The following is a 23,912-nucleotide window of genomic DNA, read 5'->3' on the forward strand; positions in this document are numbered from 1 at the left end:
CATGACTCTCCCCCTCCCCAATAAATCAGCTTGTTCCAGTTGGTCAATTAGCAGCAGAGTTAAGAGGGAAAAAAAAACAAAAACACCTTTTGCTATTTAAACATACTAACTTCTATCAATGCTAGAGGCCAGACTCAATCTTTTACACAGGTCTTGCACATCAGGAACATACCTCTTGCTGAGTCAGAAAATGCAATTATTCCCACAATAAAGAGAGCAAACTGGAATTCCATCTTACAACAGGATACGCTGTTAATTGTCTTTTGTTCCAAACCTCCCAACTTGTTCCTTGGGCTTCAGCGCCTCTCTTATTAAACCCCAGCACGCTGGCTGTATAAATCCAATAGCCCCATGTGAACCCTTTGTGAAATTCTGAGGAACCCCAGCCCTCTCTAATAGCACGTCTGAGATCAGATGCATTGTAAGGAAACCCAACCTTCTCTAAAAGTGTGTCTGAGATCAGATGCATTGTAAATTCTTCTGTATTTAGTATAATTGTAAAATGACATAAAAACTACAGGAAACCCTTTAAGCCTGCCCAGGCAACCCAACAGTTCATAGAAACCCTGGTTTAAAAACACTGATGTAAACACAGAATCAATTGTAGCCCTGGACGGTTTGGCAGGATGTCATTCCAGTGCTAGGGGAATGAGTATATTTACTGCACTTTGGGTGCTTCAATAGCAAAACTGACCTAAACAGCTGACTGACAAGCAACCATAATGAGCTGTCACTATGGTAAACTAGCTCCATGAAAATATCCATTGTACTACCATTTAACTGCCTTTTTACTAGTTAAATTACACAGCTTGACAAGCAACCACTGTTAGCTGTCACTATGGTAAACTAGCGCCATGGAAATACTCATGGCGCTATAATCCAACTGCCTTTTCACTAATCAGTTACACTATTTGTCAGAACTGGGCAGTTTTTCAAAAGATACAACCACTCAGGATTAATTCCCTGAGAGTGATATTAGGGCATTGTTTGACTCCAATGAAATGATACATATGGTGACATTATAACACTGTTGCAATAATTTGAATAATGGCGAAAACAGCGACTGTATCACCATACATTTGGGACACTAACAACTCTGAATAACTCAGATGGTGTTTCCTCTTTCTCTAAATAATTGGGGTGTCTACGAATGTAGTGTATACTACTAAAAGGGAGCAAAAGAACAGCAATATACACAGCTTGTTTTCAATCCACAAAGTTATCTATACATATATATCTGTTTATACTTAGACTCCATGGTATAATAGGAGCCTAATGATAAAACTGATTTAAATCTGCCATTCAGCACAGGGCAATCAGTTTACAAGTCAACACTTCACTGGATCTCTCTAATAGCCAGTCTCATCATGTGGGATGTAACTTATAGATAAGACCCAAGATAAGACATAGATGTGAGTATCGATCTGATTATACTATAGAGAGACCAAATGTCATACTTAATACATCCACCAGATTAAATGGAGAAACTAGCAAGCCCATAGCTATCTCCTAGTTAACTTCTAAACATTAAAGCCAGCTAAATTATAGGAGTACTGGTGTCATAAGGAATTGTTTTCAAGTTATTGGTCTAATTATCCCCCCTTAGACTTTAAGTTATTTTAATGGTTCTAGTGACGTTCTATGTATGTGCCTTTATTTTACTTTTAGATATTATTAAAAGATTACGTTTTACTAGATCATTTATAGTCTGGAGGCATCTATAAGAGTGTGGCACAAGGTATCTTCTAGCCCTGTGCTTGATATTTACATTGCACAGATCATAGCCAGTACTTCCTGATTCACGTTAAATAGTACGTTACACTCCTATATTTGTGAAGCAGGATTACTCCTTCTCTTTAATTTACATACAAACAAAGTCACATTCAAGAGGGAAATTATGCCAGTACAATTTTGGATTGAAAGCTACATTTATAACAAATGATGAGCACGATGTCTAAGTAATGGAATGTATAAAGTAAATGCTTACCACCCGTAATAAACATTCCTGGAGCGCTGGGTACCCACGCTAAGCACTGAACAGATGCGGCTGCGCTTGGGAAGCTGAAGGTTGTGATACATGACAGGGACTCTGAGTCTACTAGTCGGATCCCGTTGTGCAAATTAGCAACAAGAAGGTAATCTGTAGAAAGCGGGTCCCATTCCAAAGCTGTCACTGGGTCCTCCTCATCTGTTCCCTCTAGGGACTCGGGTCTCAAAACATGTTTTTGACTCTTGCAACCTTAACAACATAATTTGTGTCAATGATGCATGCATTTCTTTATAACCATTGGATAAATAAAATAGTATAAAAATATATTGAACACTAGAATAGAATATAGTTGCTAACAAATGTCAGATTGCATCAATTAATCTTCGTAAAAGGAATAAAGACATCAGTAATTCCAAAAATGTACTGCTGGAGAGGCCAGAAATGGTGTGATGTGCAGCAAAGCCTTTCTGGCCTCTTTAGAAGTGAAGAAAATAAAATGATGAGAACGTTTTTGTCGGCCATGCTTTACGGTACCATAGGGGCAAGACAAATGGATCATAAAGTAATATTAATTAGAGGATTATGAACGTTTTTCTTCTCGCAGTAAGATACATTAGAGTACCCAGCTGTGCCTTTTCTTATGATTTCCCTAACTATTGAATCGTCAGAAACGGTCACTTGTATGAAGTCATACAAGTTCATACAACAATTACCTTTCTGAGTTACTCGTCAAGTAACCACACCATTGCATTACTATTTGTGCTTCACATCCTGAAACCATGCAGCCATGATTTTAAAATTGTGTTGTTGCCTCAAATGTACTTTTTTTCTTTACCTGGTTGGAAAATGGAAAGGCTCCCGTCCGTGTGCCCAAATACTACCTTTCCTTTTTTCCTTGAATGCCACCGAAATAGACAGATGTCTGTGAGAAAACTGTGTGCCTCCTTGTGAACAGCCACCCCACTGTCTGGTCCAGAAATAGTCCAAATGTAAAGAGGGCCTCTGTGTGACACAAATGCAACAGCATCGCCTGAGTTCCAGCACCAACTAAGAGAGGCAGGCATTCCTGGAAGAAAGAAATGAAGGGCGGAAGAACAAAAGAATAACACTGAACAATCAAAGTCAAATTATGGAATATATATATATATATTTATATATATACTGTACTGTATAAATTTGCTGAACACAGTGTACTGTATATATATATATATATATATATATATATATATATATATAAAAATATAAAAATATATATATATATATATATATATATGTGTGTGTATATACTGTATACAGTACACTGTGTTCAGCAAACAAGGGACATCTTTGGTTTTTCCTCAAATGTTATATCTTTCTCAAACCCTATGAAAATGTGCACAATTGTAGGTCTGTTATGTAGATTAACACTATATAAGAAGCACAATGTAGACAATCAACTGATCTTAACTATATTGATGTCACTGTATTATGTCAACAAGAACCAGATACACTGTGGTAGGTTCATGTTCATTAAACGAGAACTTTGAGTTTTCCCTTTGTAGAGTAGCTTGTAAATGTGTTAAACTGTTGTAATCTAATCTGAAACACTAAGAGGCCGATGAAAGGTCCATATGGACCTGAAATGTTGTTGTCTTTCCACTGTTTTTGGCTGTCACATTAAATGGATAATTGCATTATGAACTTGTGAGTAGAGCTTTACGTTGTACTGTATCTCTATTTTAGAGGAGACCTGTACTTTGAAGAAATTGTTTGTCTATGTTGTGTTGGCTCACAAGCAGGATTCTCCTCGCCTGAAGCTGTTTCCCCGCACTTTGGAACAGTATGTTAACAGTAAAGCAACCAAGGCATTCACTTTTAATGTAAAAATACCTATTTTTCTGTGTTTCCTGTGTGATTACATGGTATCTGCATTAATGGGCCAATAAAACAATGGAAAACGATATGTTTATAATTGAAGTGACTGGTGAAAGTGTACAGATGTACCAGAAATTTCACCACATCTCCAGAGTATCTTTCCTGCTAGCAGACAGAAGTTGACAAAAAAGACACGATCCGTTTCCTTAAAGATTTTTTTAAAATGATGATAATTAAAATCTGGTACAATTCACAATAATAAAAGATATTGTGATGAGTCGAAATAAAGCATTATACTGTCAGCAAATATGATGGGATGCCTGGGTTGCATATCTAGATATTTGTTTCCCTACCAAATTAGTTCCCAGGGCATTAAAATCATATGAATGCAATGATGAGTGTAGCATTATTCTAGGGGTTACAGGGAGAGAGTTCTAGGGTATTTCATACTCTCAGATTCATTTAGCTTTAAAATACTTCTCTCTCCGAGCTTTGTCACAAAAGATTGAGGAGTGGGAGATAAGAAACACTCACAAAAGGTTGGTGTGTAAACAGTGAATTTGAGTATCAAAAGCAGAATTCATCTGAGAGGGGTATCATATTACATCATTAACAAGTATCTACAACTTCAAGATACCTTTGAAGGGATCTAATATTGTTTGTTGGTAACAATATAGGTTTTCTGTTTTATTAGTTTACTTTATGAAACTGTCTGACTGACTGAAGAGACTGCTAATCTCTCCTAAGTACAATATAGAACATACCAGGTGTTCTCAGCACTCCAAATGAAGACTAGAAAGCTAATAAAGTATGTGTGCAGCACATTGGATTCTCCTGACCTGGACACAGCTGCACGCTTTGGGGAGAGCTGCTGGGGACTTGTGAGTACATATACCTGGGGCCAACCCAATGAGGATGGGGGAAGTGTCTCTGTATGCTAAACCCAACCTTCAGGGTGTTCTAGAGCCCCTTTATAGGTTTAGTACTTTGATTGCCATTATTACATTATTTACCCAGTATGCTCTTTCCCTTTTAATGAATGGACACATTTTGAATATGATCAGGTACTTGAGTACCATCCCCCATTCACATGTAGAAAGCTAATAAAGTACTACTCTCACTGCCTCAGCCATTGTAGATAGATATGTATGGTGTTGTGACTGTTAACTCCATAGACATGACAGTATTAATGTTTTCAATATATGGAACAGAGTAAAGCTGCATATTAATCCATCACTCTGTTTATGTTTTTCTTTGCCCAAGTGCCATAGTAACGTGAATGCAAAGGAAAGGAATGATTATCACCCTAAGAGCCAACAGGAAAGACACTGAGCTCTGCGCATGCCTGAGTAAGCAACACACATTGTGTGAAGCCTACTATTACAGGGAATGAAGTCGTTGACATCGCGAGCATACACTGAAGCAAGTGGTGTTAAGCTCCACCCACAGAATGACGTCACCATCGTCGCGTGCCAATCTGGAAGCAAGTGCTATGCAGTACCACCCACTATGACATCATTGACGACACGCGCATACCCGGAGGTACCGACAGATCAACCGAGAGAACTCCATTTAAGAGGGCAGGCTGATCAAGCAGCATCACACCACCCCGTTGGCTGATGTAAACAGGACTACACATCATAAACTCTTTGATAACAGGTTTCCCATTGATCATATGCATTGAGCATTTTTTCAGGTTTACTTATCTGTATTGTGGCCTTTTGTGTAATAGGACCTGTTCACTGAGAATATTGCCAGCCTTATAGGACCATTTGCTGAGACACATTGCATATATCTGTTTAATTAATTGCATATCACACTACAGTGTGCTTTTGTTTTCTGGTCCACTTTCTGACAAGGGTGTGTCAGGTGGTTATTGCATTAGGATACACACATGCTAGATGACAGATTCCGCACCATGTATGACTGTTTGCATTTTTTGGTATTATAATTGTGTGTTCTTTTTCACTTGTTGATTTTAAGATTAGGAGATTTAGTTGTGACGGAGTTGGGAAGTACCGTAGTCCTACTTTGTGGAGGCTATGGGAATGGGCCTGTAGAAGGGGATCATAACCCCGAAATGTTGCCCCCTGCATTTTCCTGCACAAACGTCCTTCCATCAGGGGTTTCCCTACCCTACCCTCATTATGATAGTGATATCATAACCCCCCCTTCCTTCACCACCCCTCCTGTTTTCACCCAGTATTTTGCATTTGCATATTATTGTAGCGTGTCACTTTTTTCAATGAATACATAATAGTATTTCTAAGCTTTATTAGCTTTCTTGTCTTCATTTGGAGTGCTGGGAACACTGTGTGTGTGTGTGTGTATATAAATATATATAATTATAATGTTTTTATAACATTCCTGTTCTGTATATAAGCACTGTACCCTTTTCGTATATTAAATCTATCATTTAATAAGCACTGTGTTTAGTCTCTAATTGACCCTAGAACCTTTATGAAGAGGCTAATCGTATTTTCGGACACATTTTGCTACATTTGGTTTTTGTGTTAATTACATATGTTTTCTAGTAAACTAGATCAAGGACTTCTAAGGGTAAGACCTTAAATTATTCTTGATGTTGGCGTAATTGAGGTGTAGTGTGATGGTTTTTGGGGAGATATTGCTCATTGTTAGTGCCCTGGAGGGAGGTAAGTGAGTCAGCTGGATATCTGGATGTTTTAACCCCTTTCACATATACAAGTCATGCACACAGGTGTGGCGTTCATAACCAGGTAAATCACTCAATAGAAAACAATTTTGCAAGTACCTTTCGTACTATCCAGTCTGGCAATAACTTTCTGTTCAGCCACATTCCAAATGATAACTAAATTGTCTGCGCTGGCACTTGCAAACATGTCAGGATTGTGGGGACACCAAGAAATTGCTGTGATTGTCTTCTTATGCTCTGACATGATTGCACGGAGCTTAAATTCATTGTAACGGTGGTCTAGCTAGAAACAAAAGAAGGAATATATTTAAGTAAAACAAAACAATTGTCATGATTCACTGAGCTCTGATACAGGTGTTCGCACACTGAGCCTGCGTTAACTACCATTGACTTGAATGGTAAGTAATGGGGGATTCCATTTCCAGTTATAAGTGATCTGCAGGACTAATTAGTCTTTTAGTGTTAAAATGGACACGCCTCTATATTTTATATAGTGTAAAAGAACCAGTGAGAAATAAACTGGTAACTATTTTAAGGCTCTCTCTCTATAGGGCCCATGTATTATGGAGATTGTGGAGCAAAACTGGCACAAGGAGTGGAATTTTTTGTCCTGCATCTTTCCTTGGGTCAATGTATCAAGGTCTTCACTCTTATTTTTGCCCCATGTGCATCATCTTGCAATTTGAGGAGTGTCAATAGGAGGTGTTAGGGAGGAGCTACAAAATGCACAGATTATAATTGTGTATAAATTGTGCACCTCTGTGCCTAACTTTGTCTCTCTTCGACCTGTGCCAAAACATCTGCCAAACCTGAGGTGCCATGTTTTAAAAACCAGCGCCAGATGTAAGACACCAGTGAAATAAACTTATTACATATAACGAGTAGAGCAAAACAAGTTGTTATATACTGTATGTTGGCACATATGTATGTGATATTCTATACATACAGTTGTGTGGCAAAGATAGTACACCCTCTTTGTATTCCCTGGTTTTACATACAGTATCAGGACATAATAACAATCATCTGTTCCTTAGCCGGTCTTAAAATTAGGTAAATACAACCTCAGATGAACAACAACACAACATATTACACTTTGTCCTGATTTATTTAACAAAAATGAAGCCAAAATGGAGAAGCCATATGTGAAAAACTATGTATACCTTATGATTCAACAGCTTGTAGAACCACCTTTAGCAGCAATAACTTGAAGTAATCGTTTTCTTATGACTTTATCAGTCTCTCACATCGTTGTGGAGGAATTTTGGCCCACTCTTCTTTACAACGTTGCTTCAGTTCATTGAGGTTTGTAGGCATTTGTTTATGCACAGCTCTCTTAAGGTCCAGCCACAGCATTTCAATCAGGTTGAGGTCTGGACTTTGATGGGCCATTGCAACACCTTGATTCTTTTCTTTTTCAGCCATTCTGTTGTAGATTTGCTGGTGTGCTTGGGATCATTATCCTGTTGCATGTACCAATTTCGGCCAAGCTTTAGCTGTCGAACAGAGGGCCTCACATTTGACTCTAGAATACTTTAGTATACAGAGGAGTTCATGGTCGACTCAATGACTGCAAGGTTTCCAGGTCCTGTGGCTGCAAAACAAGCCCAAATCATCACCGCTCCACCACTGTGCTTGACAGTTGGTATGAGGTGTTTGTGCTGATATTCTGTGTTTGGTTTTCTCCAAACGTGGTGCTGTGCATTATGGCCAAATATCTCCACTTTTTTCTCATTTGTCCAAAGGCCATTGTTCCAGAAGTCTTGTGGTTTGTTCAGATGCAACTTTGCAAACCTAAGCCATGCTGACATGTTCTTTTTTAGAGAGAAGAGGCTTTCTCCTGGCAACCCTTCCAAATAAACCATACTTGTTCAGTCCTTTTCTAATTGTACTGTCATGAACTTTAACATTTAACATGCTAAGTGAGGCCTAATTCATATTACATAATTCCATGGCAGCATCATCACGTGACCTCCTGGCGAAACACAACATGCAAAACGCGTAGAGGTCACGTGAGGCTGCTCAGTGGATCTTCAGAATTCAAAGTTGACGTCCGTGAGAGTGAGGGTGTTCCCGCAGTGTAAGTGAGTAGATTGGGTCCGGACCCGTGTATATCACTTGTTCAGTGATTTTATCATTGTACTGTCATGAACTTTAACATTTAACATGCTAACTGAGGCCTTTAGAGTCTGAGATGTAACTCTTGGGTTTTTTGCAATTTATCTGAGCATTGCACGGTCTGACCTTGGGGTGAATTTGCTGGGATGTCCACTCCTGGGAAGATTGGCAACTGTCTTGAATGTTTTTCACTTTTGAATAATCTTTCTCACAGTAGAAAGATGGACTTTAAATTGTTTGGAAATGGCCTTATAACCCTTCCCAGATTGATGGGCAGCAACAATTGCTTCTCTAAGATCATTGCTGATGTCTTTCCTCCTTGGCATTGTGTTAACACACACCTGAATGCTCCAGACCAGCAAACTGATAAAACTTCGGCTTTTATAGAGGTGGTCACACTTGCTGATGATCAATTAATCAAGGGCATTTGATTAGCAGCACCTGTCTGCTACTTAGCATCTTAATTCCTATGGAAGCAGTAAGGGTGTACTAAGTTTTTCACGCATAATTTCTCCATTTTGGCTTTATTTTTGTTAAATAAATCATGACACAGTGTAATATGTCATGTGTTCTTGTTCATCTGCGGTTGTATTTACCTAATTTTAGACCTGCTAAGGAACAGATGATTGTTATTATGTCCTGATATGTAAAACCATGGAATTCAAAGAGGGTGTACCTTCTTTTTCACACAACTGTATATAATTAAACTATATACAAAGTAGTAAACATTAATCATAATCAAAATTATCACAATTTTTACTTCATGTAAAGTTTAATCTAGGAATAAAAGTATGTTAATAGTCAAGTGAGTCTTGATATGCACAGAGGTTAAGCGTTACTATAAAATCAATGGTCAAAATAGATGCTCAACTCACCTGATAAACATAAATAGCAAGAGTGGCACAGTATGCAAATCTGTCTCCACTAGCAGCACACACATCTTTGTTCCAAGGTTGACATCCAGCAGCTAAAAGACCTACTTGCTTGACCTGTGACATCTTTGCCTATAATAATACAAATAAAATACATTAAATATGTTTCAATTAAAAAAGGAACATTTCTATAAATTTAGAATTGAGGATTTGCCTTAACTATACTGGTGCAGACGAGAACTGCCTGTAGATCTTGTATAAAACTTTACTTAGTTGTTTAGACAACATACAGATGCAAAACTCACTGTCCCGGCGCCGGAGTCGAAGAAGCAAAAGTGTGTGTCACCTGAGTCAATGTCTGCCGCGATCGTGCTGTAGGGGTGCATGCTTCCACATGGGACCCCTCAAAAGTGTTAACACCACAATATGTTATCACTCCCATGCTGTGACCGCTGCACATGCATGACCGCGGGTGGAAGAGGCGCCGGAGAAAATGAGGTTAGCTAAATCTGTGGTTTTAACCTTGTGAATAGGGGTTATCTTTATATGTAACACTGTGCAGTATCTGTTAAACATAAGAATTTTTATATGATCCTTGCAGAGAATGTGATTTTCTGTGTGTTCCATAAAAGCATTCTAACAGTAATGCCCCTTACTATTGTATATGTGAATAACAATAAACAGAAAAGTCTCAAAATTTGTCATTTAGAACATTTCTTTTTTTATATGTAGCGGTGTTTCCCCAACCCTCATGGAGATTTGACCTGCTACCTGGTGTGTAGTGCCTGGTACCTGCTGGCTTACGGGATACGAGTGGTCCGCTGATTGTATTGGGGACATCAGGACAGGCTTCTGGAGTATTAGCTGGTTCATTCTCACTCGGGTGTCAAAGCCTCTATCTCTTGCAGACTCCAGAGTGCAACGTTTGGGATTCTTTTTGGCCAGGACTTCTGTTCTGTTATATAATGGCAAGGACACCTCCACAGGAGAAAGACACCACAGCATCTCGCCGTCACTGACGGCGATTAGCAGGCAGTGATCCCGCTCCTGCGCCATCAATGATAGCGGCTCAGCCTCTCTCTGAGCAGTCACCTTACCCGGTGGTTCTTGTTTGCTTCTGATTCGGAGACCGGAGCACACGGGCACCCTGAAGCATCCGCTAGGGCGTACGGCCCACTGGAGCATCCTTGTCCATGTCTTTAGTTTTGGCCACATGTATTTGCGTGTTGGCCGCTGAGTATGGTGTCATTGGTGCTGCTGGCAGCATCACCGCAGGCTGCATAATAGTAAGCTCCACAAGGCGGTCAGATCACTATGTCCAGAGAGATAATATCAGACACATACTGCACATGTCCAGTATTACCAGTAACATTTTACTGGACAAAGTGTCCAAATACAGGACATTGTGGTTCAATACCTGCCTGTCAGTTATCATGACCCCATGGCATTGCCACAGCTTGTGATTCCAGCTACTGCCGGAACTCCAGACCAGCAGATGTTTTACTGATAATGAGGAACACTCCCCAAACCTAAAGGGAGTGAACCACAGTATACCAACTAATTTAACTTACCAAATAAATGTGCCCCAGGCTGGCAAGAAAACTCTGCTAAGCTGTGACAAATTACATGCACTTCAACACAACTACTGTACATGAATAATAATTTTCTACTTACAATTTTCCTTGTTTTAACATATATATATATATATATATATATATATATATATATATATATATATATATATGCAAATATAACTGTATGCTCATCTGCATGTCTTAGGCAGGTCTGCAACCCCGCCTTTCCCCATTATCACCCAGCATACAGCACTTCCACTGCAGCAAGGGATTCTGGGAAATGACATGCAAATGAGCACACAGTGTCACTTTTTGCCTCAATAACCATTTTTAACATGGTTCCCTATAGGCTTAAGCTTGCTGCATGGTCACAGCTTTGAGCACAGCCAGGGTTAAGGTGCATACCCAGAAAACCACCCACAGACAGCTGTTTCGACCTTGATGGGTCTCATCAGTGTGGGGTTGATTTTACTGGGAATGCAAGAGAGGCTATGGGATAGGCTAAACCAGGGGGGCGCAAACTTTTTTCCCTGCGCCCCCCTGCCGGCTGTCCCCTCACTCCCGCGCCCCCCCCAACCCCAACTTACCCGCGCTCCGGCAACGTGACGTCACATGACCTCGCAGCGTCATTTTGACGCCGCGTTGCCATGGCGACGCAGGGAGGAAGCCGCCGGAGCCACGGTAAGTTAGGTTTACAGAGGCCCTGCAGCTCCCCCGGCACTTAATTTAAGTGCCTTCGGGAAGCGCGCGGGGCCTCTGTAAACCCCGCGCCCCCCGTCGGCAGTGTCGCGCCCCCCCTGGGGGTCGCGCCCCACAGTTTGCGCACCACTGGGCTAAACCATAATACTGAGTTAAGTTATGGTGAGTAAAAAAAGTGACAAAAACCCTCCACAGGAAAGCAAATATGCAAATATAACTGTATGCTCATCTGCATGTCTTAGGCAGGTCTGCAACCCCGCCTTTCCCCATTATCACCCAGCATACAGCACTTCCACTGCAGCAAGGGATTCTGGGAAATGACATGCAAATGAGCACACAGTGTCACTTTTTGCCTCAATAACCATTTTTAACATGGTTCCCTATAGGCTTAAGCTTGCTGCATGGTCACAGCTTTGAGCACAGCCAGGGTTAAGGTGCATACCCAGAAAACCACCCACAGACAGCTATTTCGACCTTGATGGGTCTCATCAGTGTGGGGTTGATTTTACTGGGAATGCAAGAGAGGCTATGGGATAGGCTAAACCAGGGGGGCGCAAACTTTTTTCCCTGCGCCCCCCTGCCGGCTGTCCCCTCACTCCCGCGCCCCCCCCAACCCCAACTTACCCGCGCTCCGGCAACGTGACGTCACATGACCTCGCAGCGTCATTTTGATGCCGCGTTGCCATGGCGACGCAGGGAGGAAGCCGCCGGAGCCACGGTAAGTTAGGTTTACAGAGGCCCTGCAGCTCCCCCGGCACTTAATTTAAGTGCCTTCGGGAAGCGCGCGGGGCCTCTGTAAACCCCGCGCCCCCCGTCGGCAGTGTCGCGCCCCCCCTGGGGGTCGCGCCCCACAGTTTGCGCACCGCTGGGCTAAACCATAATACTGAGTTAAGTTATGGTGAGTAAAAAAAGTGACAAAAACCCTCCACAGGAAAGCAAATATGCAAATATAACTGTATGCTCATCTGCATGTCTTAGGCAGGTCTGCAACCCCGCCTTTCCCCATTATCACCCAGCATACAGCACTTCCACTGCAGCAAGGGATTCTGGGAAATGACATGCAAATGAGCACACAGTGTCACTTTTTGCCTCAATAACCATTTTTAACATGGTTCCCTATAGGCTTAAGCTTGCTGCATGGTCACAGCTTTGAGCACAGCCAAAAAAAGAGTTAATGCTGTACTCTAAAGACAATGGGCATGAGGCCATACCCATGTGACTATTCCATTATAAGATCTTGCCTGAGGACACTTCCACAATATACAGTCATGTGAAAAAGGAAGTACACCCTCTTTGAATTCCATGGTTTTACATATCAGGGCATAATAACAACCATCTGTTCCTTAGCAGGTCTAAAAATTAGGTAAATACAACCTCATATGAACAACAACACCTGACATATTACACCGTGTCATGATTTATTTAACAAAAATAAAGCCAAAATGGAGAAGCCATGTGTGAAAAACTAGGTCCACCCTTACTGCTTCCATAGGAATTAAGATGCTAAGTAGCAGACAGGTGCTGCTAATCAAATGCCCTTGATTAATTGATCATCAGCAAGTGTGACCACCTCTCTATATGCCGAAGTTTTATCAGTTTGCTGGTCTGGAGCATATGTAAAACCATGGAACTATAATAGGGTGCACTTTCTTTTTCACATGACTGTAACTTAACTCTTAGCTTGCCTTAGGAACTAGTGGAGGCGGGGAAGCAGTAGGGTTTTCTAATCATGCTGCACTAGCCTTAATTAGGGTTGCCAGGAGTCCAGTATTGAACCACAATGTCCTGTATTTGGACACTCTGTCCAGTAAAATGTTACTGGTAATACTGGACATGTACAGTATGTGTCTGATATTTTCTCTCTGGACATAGTGACCTGACCGTCTTGTGGGGCCGTGGGATTTCCCTGAGCAAGGAGAGAGCAGGGCTGTTGCTAGGAGGATGGGATGCACCTCCATCCTGGTTAGCTCAATTTACACAACAGAAGCCAATCAGGAGGAGGTGTCAGGAGCCTGAGGGTTGGGCTAATGAGAGGAGGAAACAGAATGGAGCAGAGTGCGTGTGTGTGTGTGTTTCGCACCTTTCACCATTGTGTTCAGTATTTTTGGAGAAGGCACCTGGCAACCTTAGCCTCAGTGCGTTGTTTAATTATTTAGGATACCCTACAGTTTATGCATTACATTTAACCAGCTGCAAAACAACAGGTACAGAAAATGTAATCTATTTTTTTCAAACACACAACTTTTCAATGGAATAACTTACTCGGGCTTCAGTAAATGGAACTCCACTGAATTTTATAAGACCCTCGATAATGGCAATCTATGGGCCTGCTTTCCACTGGAGCTCAAAATAAGTGAGACTTCTGTGTCCTGAATTTATAATGTGTGCAGTTATTTCCCAAGTGCATAATTCAAGGAAAATGAGCGGAATGAATTATTAATTAATTATTTGCTTACATTAAGCAGTAAAAGAAAAGGAAATGTGCACATTGCCCAAACAAGAACATGTAAACTAAAGCATGTCTTATGTATTAAAGCAAATATAGGATCACCGGCACACTTAAGAATATGTGGATTTGTGATTCTGCTGCTTGTGCTTTCTTGTATACTGTTTACATGTTGTGTCATTTATTAAAAAAAATTTTTTTTTTGGTCTTTGGGACTTTTGAAAGTCAGTCCGCAAAGAATAAATCAAAATAATAAGGAACTGGTTTCTTATAATGATCTACAGGGTAACTGCAAAATGACCACACTGGCAATCTAAATTACTGAGCGTACGACTATATAAGTGGCACACCAGCCTTGAATAAAGCAGTATCAGAACTTTATTTGCTTCTGACAAGCAGATAAAGAGCTAATACTACCATTCAAGACTAGTGTGTTGCTCTGCACACATTCGCTCTGGATATGTACTGTACAGATGCAGCTTCTACCAGTGCCGAGAACCCAATGAAGCATTCTTACAGTAAGGTGTGCATCCCCACCTCTATGCTCCATAAAATCAGCATGCGTTTTATTAATCAACATAGTGATGAGCTTGCAATTGCTTCAACTGCTGGTGGTCATTTCCTGTAAGGCTCTAGAAATCGAACGTGGAGATGCTGAGCACAATTTCCATTTGCCTTCTGGCCATTTGCCTGAGGACACTACTCTCTCTAGTCTGGTGAGGTAGTTGTCTGGCATGGTCATATATAGCTGTGTTTCTGCCTCAGTAAGTCACCTCAGATGCCTTTTTTTTTCAAACTCTTTAAATTGTCAGAGATATAATAACAGTATATCTACTGTACATATTGCATACATACAATAATAAGGATAGGGCGTTGGTAGACAAGTGAGGGTACAGAAAAAGTAAAAAAAAGTCAGGTTTCGGAGAGAGAAGTTTGTATAAGTTAGCTATTTTCAACAAATCTCTGGGTCAAAGGGTAACCCACATAACTTGGTCTCCAAGCAAGGGGCATATACGTACTGATTACTTTACTTCAATTATATTGAAGGGTTTAATCATATGGGTCTAAGTTTTTATATTCAGACCAAAAATTTAGGATTTAATCCAGGGATCCCAAACTCCCCTCTCAGGCTCTGTAAGTAGTGTAGATAAGAAAGAGCCATGTAAATGGGAAGAAGATTCAGAGCGGGACAGTAGAAGATGTAGCCCTAGAGCTTAAGTCCCTTATGAACTTTTGAAAAGTTACAGAAGTAAAAACAAAATGCTATTTATGTATTGTCTTAAAGTTCAATACATTTCTAAAAAGAAAAAAGTGCTAAAAAAAACATTCCAAAATGCTCATAACCAAATTGGATAACTTCTTTAGAAGTTTTAGGGTTAAAAGTTCAATCTAACTTTTGTCCAATTTTTGAAATGTTTCAATAGTAAGATGGAAAATATAAAGCAAACAACACACAGAACCCCAGCAAGCTCTTTTTGGGAACCCCTGAGCCCCCTCAAAAAATATATGTATATAAGTGTCAAAAAGGAGTGCTATTGAGCGTGGCATATGTATACAACAAGCGGCAGAGAAGCCCAATGCTAACTTCCTGCTCCGGAGGCTCAGTGTGTATGCGTATCAGTGTATATCTATGACACAATGATACACACACGCATACTCTTTCTCACACACACAGACTCTCAAACAGAGAAACTTTAACACTCACATTATTGGTGAGAGATCAGGGGGTGAGAGGATGAGGAGGGGGGAGGAGTGTGTGTGCGGGCAGAGTATAGGAGGGCTACGACTTGCTCCGCCCCAGCCCTCATCTGCTTTTGCCTCTTGCTCTCTGATCCCCACCCCACACTCCCTTCACTGAGCAGCGTGGCGGTGTCTTGACCTGTCAATTACAGCCACTGTCAGTCCCCATGTGTCAGATCCAGCTTTGATGTCGCTGGGGAGTACTCTTGCCAGGCAGCTGTAATTGACAGGTCAGTCATCACTGCACAAAGCACAGGCTCCAGGTGGGAGAGTTTAGGCACAGCGACCTAGGATTTTTTCATCCCTGTATATAACACAGATCCTAAAGCAACAGTCCCCACTGTGTGGATTCTCTTGTGTTTTGATTTTTAAATTACTGCTGAATCACGATCTCGCAGCTCAAGCTTATTCTATGGAACATGGAGAAATCAAAATGGAAGCTGGCTGCATCATTGCCAGTGAGCCCATCACTAACGTCGCTATAATATGCAGCATTTTGCTCACTGATGGGCTGAGACCATGATTTTTCTGTCCATGCTCTTGTAATCAATGGGGTCTCATGTGAGAATTCATTGGTACTTTTACTCCCTGGGACTCCCCTCATTCAGGTGAAACAGGGCCGAGTACTCATTTAAAGCAGGAAATCCACTCCATCATCACTTCTTTTAACTGTTTTTGATCTGGATGTTACATCGGAAATAAACTGCACAACCTACCCAACTGCAGGGAAAATACTTGTCTTGGAGAACATCATGGCAAGTTCATTCTAGTTGTGTACAGGACGCCACATAATCTGTAGATGACATCATGGCTTCCTTTTGGTTTTCTATGTGGTTATATTGATTTTTCTTTACAAAAAGGGGATCCCTGGAGCTGTGAGTCCCACAATTTAATTATGGGGAGTACCCCAGATTGAATACAGTACAGATTGCTGCTTTAAATAATGAATGTCACTATTTGCTGGTAGTGCCACAATGTATATATCTACATACATAGAATTTTTTTTTAATTACTAAGCAGGTGGCAGTGATGTTTAAAATGTTGCATGTCTAAAAAGAAGACCAAAAATCATTAGTTATATTCCTTAATACTGTAGCTCAAAAATATGCTAGAATTGTGCATGTCTGAGAAATTGTGCTAACACCCTTGGAGGCACTTCCAGAGTGTACAAGTTCCTTCCACTGCTGCTTCTAGGGTTGCCAGATTGCTTCTCCAAAAATACTGGAGACAATGGTGAAAGGTGCAAAATACTCGAGACACACACACACATCCCTCTCCATTCCATGCTGTTTCCTCCTCTCCTTGGCCCCATCACCATGCTCCTGACAAATCCTGATAGGCTGCATTACACATCAGCAGCCAATCAACATGTAGTAAGCTGTGCAGCCCCCTAGCAACAGCCCTGCTCTCTCCCTGCTCTGGGAAATCTCACTGCTTCCCAAGCCGGTCAGGTCACTATGTCCAGAGAGGTAATACTGGACACATACAGGTCATGCCCAGTATTAACTCTATTTTTTTACTGGACAGAGTGTCCAAATACAGGACTGTCTGGTTCAATACCAGACACCTGGCAACCCTAGCTGCTTACCCTTTTTGACCATGGACCTGGCAGAAATGAGAAGAAGGGGGGAGGAAATAGCAGAAGAAACAACACAGCTAGCAGCAGAACAGAAATGCCTTGCAAACTCGTCTACCAAACACCTCTCACCAATCCCTCACTCTCCCCTCCATCTGTGCCTTGGATTGACCACCAAAATCAAATCTGGGCCCTTCATAACTCAGTTCTTGCAGTCCCTTCACCAAAAGGAGGCCCTCCCTTTCCAAACTCCAACCTCCAGCTGTCCAGTCCCTGATCTACTTTTTTGTCTATCTTGTGCAACATTTAATTGTAATTGAGAAGCCATTATTAAAAATTGAAAGAAAAAAAGGATTAGGGGAAAGTAACAAAAGAAAACACTTTTCAGTGACGGAAATGTAGCACCAGACACAAGCTCAAAAGACTCAAAGCTACAAGGTTGTACAAGGGTTTAATGTGTTTCTTCATCATAATTATTTGGCTTTTAACTTGTAAATTAACTGACTAAAAGATCACTGTAAATCCACAGCTCTAGGGAGCTCTGTACTGTGAAATACAGTGTATGGCTGTGTGCACTGTGTGCCCTATTCTACAATTGGGAGCAGATTATTTCTGAAACTGCATACTGTACTGTAGCTACCTTGATTGTCCCAAAAATGCTTGGGAAAGAAATTCCTCCTTTTAAACATACTGAACATCTTGTATTAATCAATACATTGCCCGGGTCAACCATTCACTTTTGCCTGGTGCAGTACATAGCTAAAATCTATTATTTCTTACATGTTGCAGGCAGTGATGAAAATAGAGCATAGCTTGTGTTCCTGTACGTCAGTGAGCATTTGAAGTAGTAATCCTGCTGCCTGTAGGTACTCCGATAAATGCCAATTGCTCTGAAGAGATGCGTACTTTAACACACAGTAGTTGACTTAAATAAACACTGCAATACTGTTTTATAAAAACTGAAACAAAAGTACTTTAAGCACACATACTGTAAACACACATAAAAAGTTGGTTGTGCGTAGATATTTTTGTTCTTGGATACATCTAATGGAAGGTCCATTCTCTGGTTTGTGATGGTATATATAACGCCACTGCAAAGCGTGAGATCACTAAACAATATCTCTGAAATCCAACTGTGCTCTAATGGACAATGTGTAGAACATTGCATCAACTTTTTCAGACTTTCCTACATAACTAAAATATGCAGGTCCAAGCTACAGAAGTAGTGAGGATTAAGGATCTGCATGTTTAAAATGTTCTCCAGTAAAACAATTTGAACCCTACTAGACACGGGCGGTTGCTTTCCTTCTCAACATCACATTAAACATATCCTGCTGATTCCTCTTAGACATTACAGTTTTTAGTTGAACCTCCATGCTCATAGGAAAAGGCAGAAAGCAGCATTCATCAGATCACATTGAACAAAATGGCAGCAAAGGGGTTGACAAAAATCCTTTATAATACATAAATAATGGAACATTGCACCTTTCAGCAACGTGATTCTTTTCATCACCCTTTCCCTATAACTCAATGGCCCTTTTGTCACTAGCCGTTTTATGTTGATCACTACTGCATACCTTGCAGGGATAAACAGAACTGTGATAAAATACTGCATCTGGAATACTCGGTTAGTAGTAAAATGTTCCAGATGCAACAGCAGCTAATATAAAGAATATCTCAGTTTCCACGGAGATAGGAGAAATCGGAACAGTATTTTCCTTTGTAGTCAGCTCGATCAGTGGTAAACGGAGCCTTCCCTAGTTACTATTTATAGAACACAATTTTAAAACAAAGTCTATAATGACAAAGCACCAGTATATGAAAGAGAGTGACAAAAACGTGCAGTATGTAAGATACGATGTATTACTAAACACGTACTGTATGTATATATATAATATAATGTATATATGTGGTATCCCTACCTTCACGTAGGTATCATATTTTGTGAACCACTTAAGGATTTCCATGTCCATTCCAGATTTTTGCTGCTCCAAAAAGACTGCAGTATCCCGATTTCTCTATAGCAAAAACCCAGTTCACTAGAGAGATGAAGGGACCCTGCCTGTTCACAGAATAATGCAGACTTCCTAAAGGATGCAGGAGAAAAGCCTGAGCTTTGTGTCACACAGCACACACACACAGCACTGTCAGTAGCCTGGCAACTGCAGTGTTTAGGTGTTGTTTTGATATTTTTTACCTAAACCTACTCCTGTTATATTTTTTTAAGCTTTCTTTTTCTAACTTTCAACAAGTACAGAATAACCGTCAGAGAAAAACGACCATGATTAACATGGTGCATTTACATGCACGCTTATAAGTGTAACCCTGCTCCCCCCCCTTCCCAATCTCATATAGGGTCTATCTTGGGGAAACTTACACTGGTTACTTATGCAAACCTGCTGGTAACAGGGGGCCCTGGGTCTTCCGCATGGTGTTATAGGGGAATGACAGGACAGGCTTCTGGGGTCTTGCCCGAATCGTACTCACAGGTGCAGCGCCTCCATCTCTTGCAGCCCCCAGATGTATGGGGAGAAGTCTCTGCAGGAGAATCTCTTTATCTTCTTCCCAATAGACTTCACTCTCAGGCCAGAAGTATAGTAAAACACAGATCTCTTTATTCTCTCCGTATCCAGCACAGTAGTCAAGTTCTTAGCTTGTAGGGCTTCCACCCTCAGCATGTCCCTGGACCTCACTCCCAGCCAAAGGGTACCAGGAGCATTCCCAGCTTTTCCCTTACTCTCTGGTATAGTAATGGGAACAGTCTCCCACCGCTCCCCTAAGGGAGGGCACACAGTGTACAGAGCCCTGCACACTGCACTTGGGTAGACCACCCTCTCTCAAGGTAGAGGCAACTGCCTAAATACAGAAAGTGCAGTGCCTTAAATACAGATCTTGTAGGAACCACCCCTGTGCCTCTGATTGGACACAAGGCCCGATCACACTACCTTCTCTGACTCAATGCACTGCTATGAGTGCGGAAAACCCATGATTACTCCTGGCAACCTACCCTTACTAGGCATTACTGCCAGGAGGAGGACAGACCTATAGCCCAAAACCAATCAGGGCTACATAAGGTAGAAGCCTTTTGGGCTTTCTACCACATTTTAGATTTCTGATAATTATTCATTGGTATTCTCTTAACAAGTATTTTTTTTTTTTTTACATTTACATGGTATTAAGAAATAGGATACATTTTGTTGCATGCTGTTTAGGTACAAACTTGTGTAGCCAGGACTGGCTCTTGGCTACCAGTCTGCCCATACTGGCAGGAAGCCCTGGTAAGAGCAGGCCTGCCAGTACTTATCATGGGGTTTTCCCCACTCCCTGCAGTACCCTTGAGTGACAGGGGGAGCAGGGGGAACTATGCCCGAGTATACCCAATCGTGGGTCAGACCCAGTGCCCTCCTCCTGGCTGTACTTAAGGTGGATTGCCGCCCAAATTCAGTAGTGCCCCTCCCCACTTGAGAGAGGCAGGTCACACAGCAGAGTGTTTGGGCATTGGGCCTTCTCTGTTCCTCTTCCCCACAGGGAGAGCGAATGTGGACCTTTCCTCTGCTAAAGGGGCAAGGAAGAGCAAGGACAGCTGCAGGGCCCTTGACCTGTAGTGGATGTCCAGGAACCATCCTACAGCTGGATAGACCACCAGAGACTGCATAGGGCAGAGACCTGCTGTAACTGCATTGTACTGAACAGAATGAAGCCATTCCTGTTTCATATACCTCCTGCCTGGTGTGTGATCTTACTGGGGAAGGAGAGGGAGTATTTCTACCATAGAAGATCGCCTCCATACATCTGGAGCCTGCAGCAGATGGAGGCGCTGCACTGCTAGAGAACCATGTGGGGTATGTACCCCAGAAACCTGTCCTGTGTCCTCACAACCATCGGCGGATGGCTCAGCCCTCCTGCTAATCAACAGGAAGCATGCACCACACACACTGTAATGGCAGAATCTCCCATCGGGTGGGGGAAACACTGTTACACTTGTAGGATAATTTCATTACCTTTTCATATAAAAAGTCTGCCCCTGTGGTGTTTGCAAATTTGATTTTTAAAGCTAGACACCATAACTCAGTGCGTAAAAAAAAAAATAGTAACAATATACCTCCACCGTACAGCAAATAAAAATAACACTTATATGTGCATTCACATGTTTAGGGGTTAACACATTGTACAATTCAACTTTACTTGTACAGTAAGCTCACAATCCAAGCAGTTACAAAGCTTGTCTCTTTTCCTGACACCACAGACACTATTGCAAAGGATGAAAACGCATCATGTATAATTTTACTGCAAATGTAAAATCAGTAATTTAATTGATAAGGAAATATTCCCTGCAAATAATAACCTTTGCAACTTCAATCGATTAGCTGAAAATGTGAAGTGTATCCTATATAACTGGGATACAGTAAATGCTTGAAGATCTATTGTATCCTTAGGACATACTATATAAGCAAGCAGGATTTGTATGTTAAAATATACTTAATTGGCTACTGTACATGTAGTGCAGCACTTCAAGCATTTTGTGGCAATCTCTTCATAATAGAACATTTCTGGAAGCAGAAAATACAACTTCAATGCATTGTCTCCAAGGTAACGAATAATCAGAAATATTCTGCATGCATGCACGCTTTAGAGTACATTAAGTGGGTTCTATATTTAGCTCTAGCAGAAGCAATAAACATTGAAATGTTTGGGGTTATTTCATGTGAGGATGAAATGTGGTAGTTCTTTGAAAAATATATTATATTTTAAGCCCCATGGCCAGTAACATGCATTTAGCCATGTCTGGGCTACAATGATGACTAAGATCCCTTCTTCTGAAAATGTTCAGGTAAAAATCAGCCAGAAGAAGGGATATTTGCATTCCTGAAAGCTTTCACGCTTTTTAACCACTAGTTAGTTATTGAAGGTATCACTTCTACCTTTTTTCTATCTATTCTATTGGCTAACATTGTACCATCCCCTATAGGTAGATTAATATTAAGAGAAATAGAGGGCTATTGTTATTGATGCTCATCAGTGTAGAGAGGGTTAAAAAACATTTCTAAGGATTTGGGGCTCCACCAATCCATTGTTAGATAGTCCACAAATGGAGAAAGTTGAAGACTACAGTCACTCTACCCAGGAGAGGTCGTCCTATAAAAATCTCTCCAAGAACAAGCAAATCATTCAGGAAGTCCAAAAGAACTCCAGAGTAACATCCAAGAATCTACAGGCAACTCTGGCCTGGCTGATGTGAGTGTTCATGACTCAACTATCAAAAAAAGAATTAACAAGTATGGTGTTCATGGAAGGATAGCCAGGGGGAAACCACTGTTCTTAAAAAAGAACAATGCTGCCCATCTGAAGTTCACCAAAGAGCACATAAATGATCCAATGTTCTATGGACAGACAAGTCAAAAGTAGAATCTTTTGGCCTCTATGAAAAATGTTATGTTTGGTGAAAAGCAAACACTGCGTTCGAAAAGAAGACCCTCATCCCAACCGTCAATCATGGTGGTGGGAGTGTGATAGTTTGGGGCTGCTTTGCAGCCTCAGGACCTGAATGGCTTGCCATCATTGACACAACCATGAATTCTGCATTGTATAAGAAGAGTCTAGAAGTGAATGTCAGGTCATCTATCCGTCAGCTGAAACTGAAGCAAAAGTGGGTCATGCAGCCACACAATGATCCTAAACATATAAGCAGATCTACAAAAGAATGGCTGCATAATAAATTCTGCGTTTTAGAATGGCCTAGTCAAAGTCCTAGATCCCATCGAAATGTTGTGGTAGGACCTGAAGCGAGCTGTCCATGCAAGGAAGCCCTCAAAAGTCACTGAGTTGCAGCAGTTCTGTAAGGAAGAATGGGCCAAAATTCTGACACGCAGGAAACGCTTAAATTAAGACATTGCTGCTCAAGGGGTACTGAATCTAAAGGTTCACATACTTTTTCACACATGGATATTGAATGTTGAATCATTTGTATATAAATAAATATTGAACAAGTATCATGGTTTTTTGTAATTTGTTTGATCAGGTTATCTTGATCTATTATTAGAATGTAGATTAAGATCTAATAATATTTTAGGTTTGAAATATGTGAAATATGTGAAAATCCTAAGTGGTTCACAAACTTTTTCTTAAATAAAAGTAGTGAAACAATATTTGTACGAAATAGCACATTTGCATCTAATATAGATCGAAGTGAAGAATGATGATAAGTGTTGATTGACAAAAGTATTTTGTTCTTAAGTAATGCTTGTATAACAAATAGAACATTTGTAATTAGAATTGACAGCATATAAATGCCATTTAAAACACCTATGGGCTCTGTTAAGCTATTTATCGTAACGTTACCAACAATTATCGTAACAATACTCCTAACGCCTA

At 40.9% G+C, this 23,912-nt stretch overlaps 1 protein-coding gene across 9 annotated transcripts in view; it reads right to left on the bottom strand.

The window, feature by feature from the left end:
* WDR17 (WD repeat domain 17) overlaps positions 1-23,912 on the bottom strand; it is a 165,232-nt gene that overhangs the window by 111,828 nt on the left and 29,492 nt on the right. For 2 of the 9 annotated variants that reach the window (XM_075611061.1, XM_075611053.1), the window contains exons 1-5: positions 10,298-10,793; positions 9,509-9,637; positions 6,618-6,801; positions 2,826-3,056; positions 1,988-2,239 (exon numbers count right to left, since the gene is read on the bottom strand). In XM_075611061.1, coding sequence (XP_075467176.1) covers positions 1,988-2,239; positions 2,826-3,056; positions 6,618-6,801; positions 9,509-9,637; positions 10,298-10,720 — 1,219 coding nt within the window. In that variant the 5' untranslated portion in view covers positions 10,721-10,793. Of the gene's footprint in view, positions 1-1,987; positions 2,240-2,825; positions 3,057-6,617; positions 6,802-9,508; positions 9,638-10,297; positions 10,794-19,462; positions 19,754-23,912 lie in introns of those variants that run through there. The other 7 variants (XM_075611080.1, XM_075611070.1, XM_075611116.1 and 4 more) reach the window with 5 other exon arrangements.

This window comes from Ascaphus truei, chromosome 1, assembly GCF_040206685.1.
Source record: "Ascaphus truei isolate aAscTru1 chromosome 1, aAscTru1.hap1, whole genome shotgun sequence".
In the NCBI taxonomy this organism is placed as follows: domain Eukaryota; kingdom Metazoa; phylum Chordata; class Amphibia; order Anura; family Ascaphidae; genus Ascaphus; species Ascaphus truei.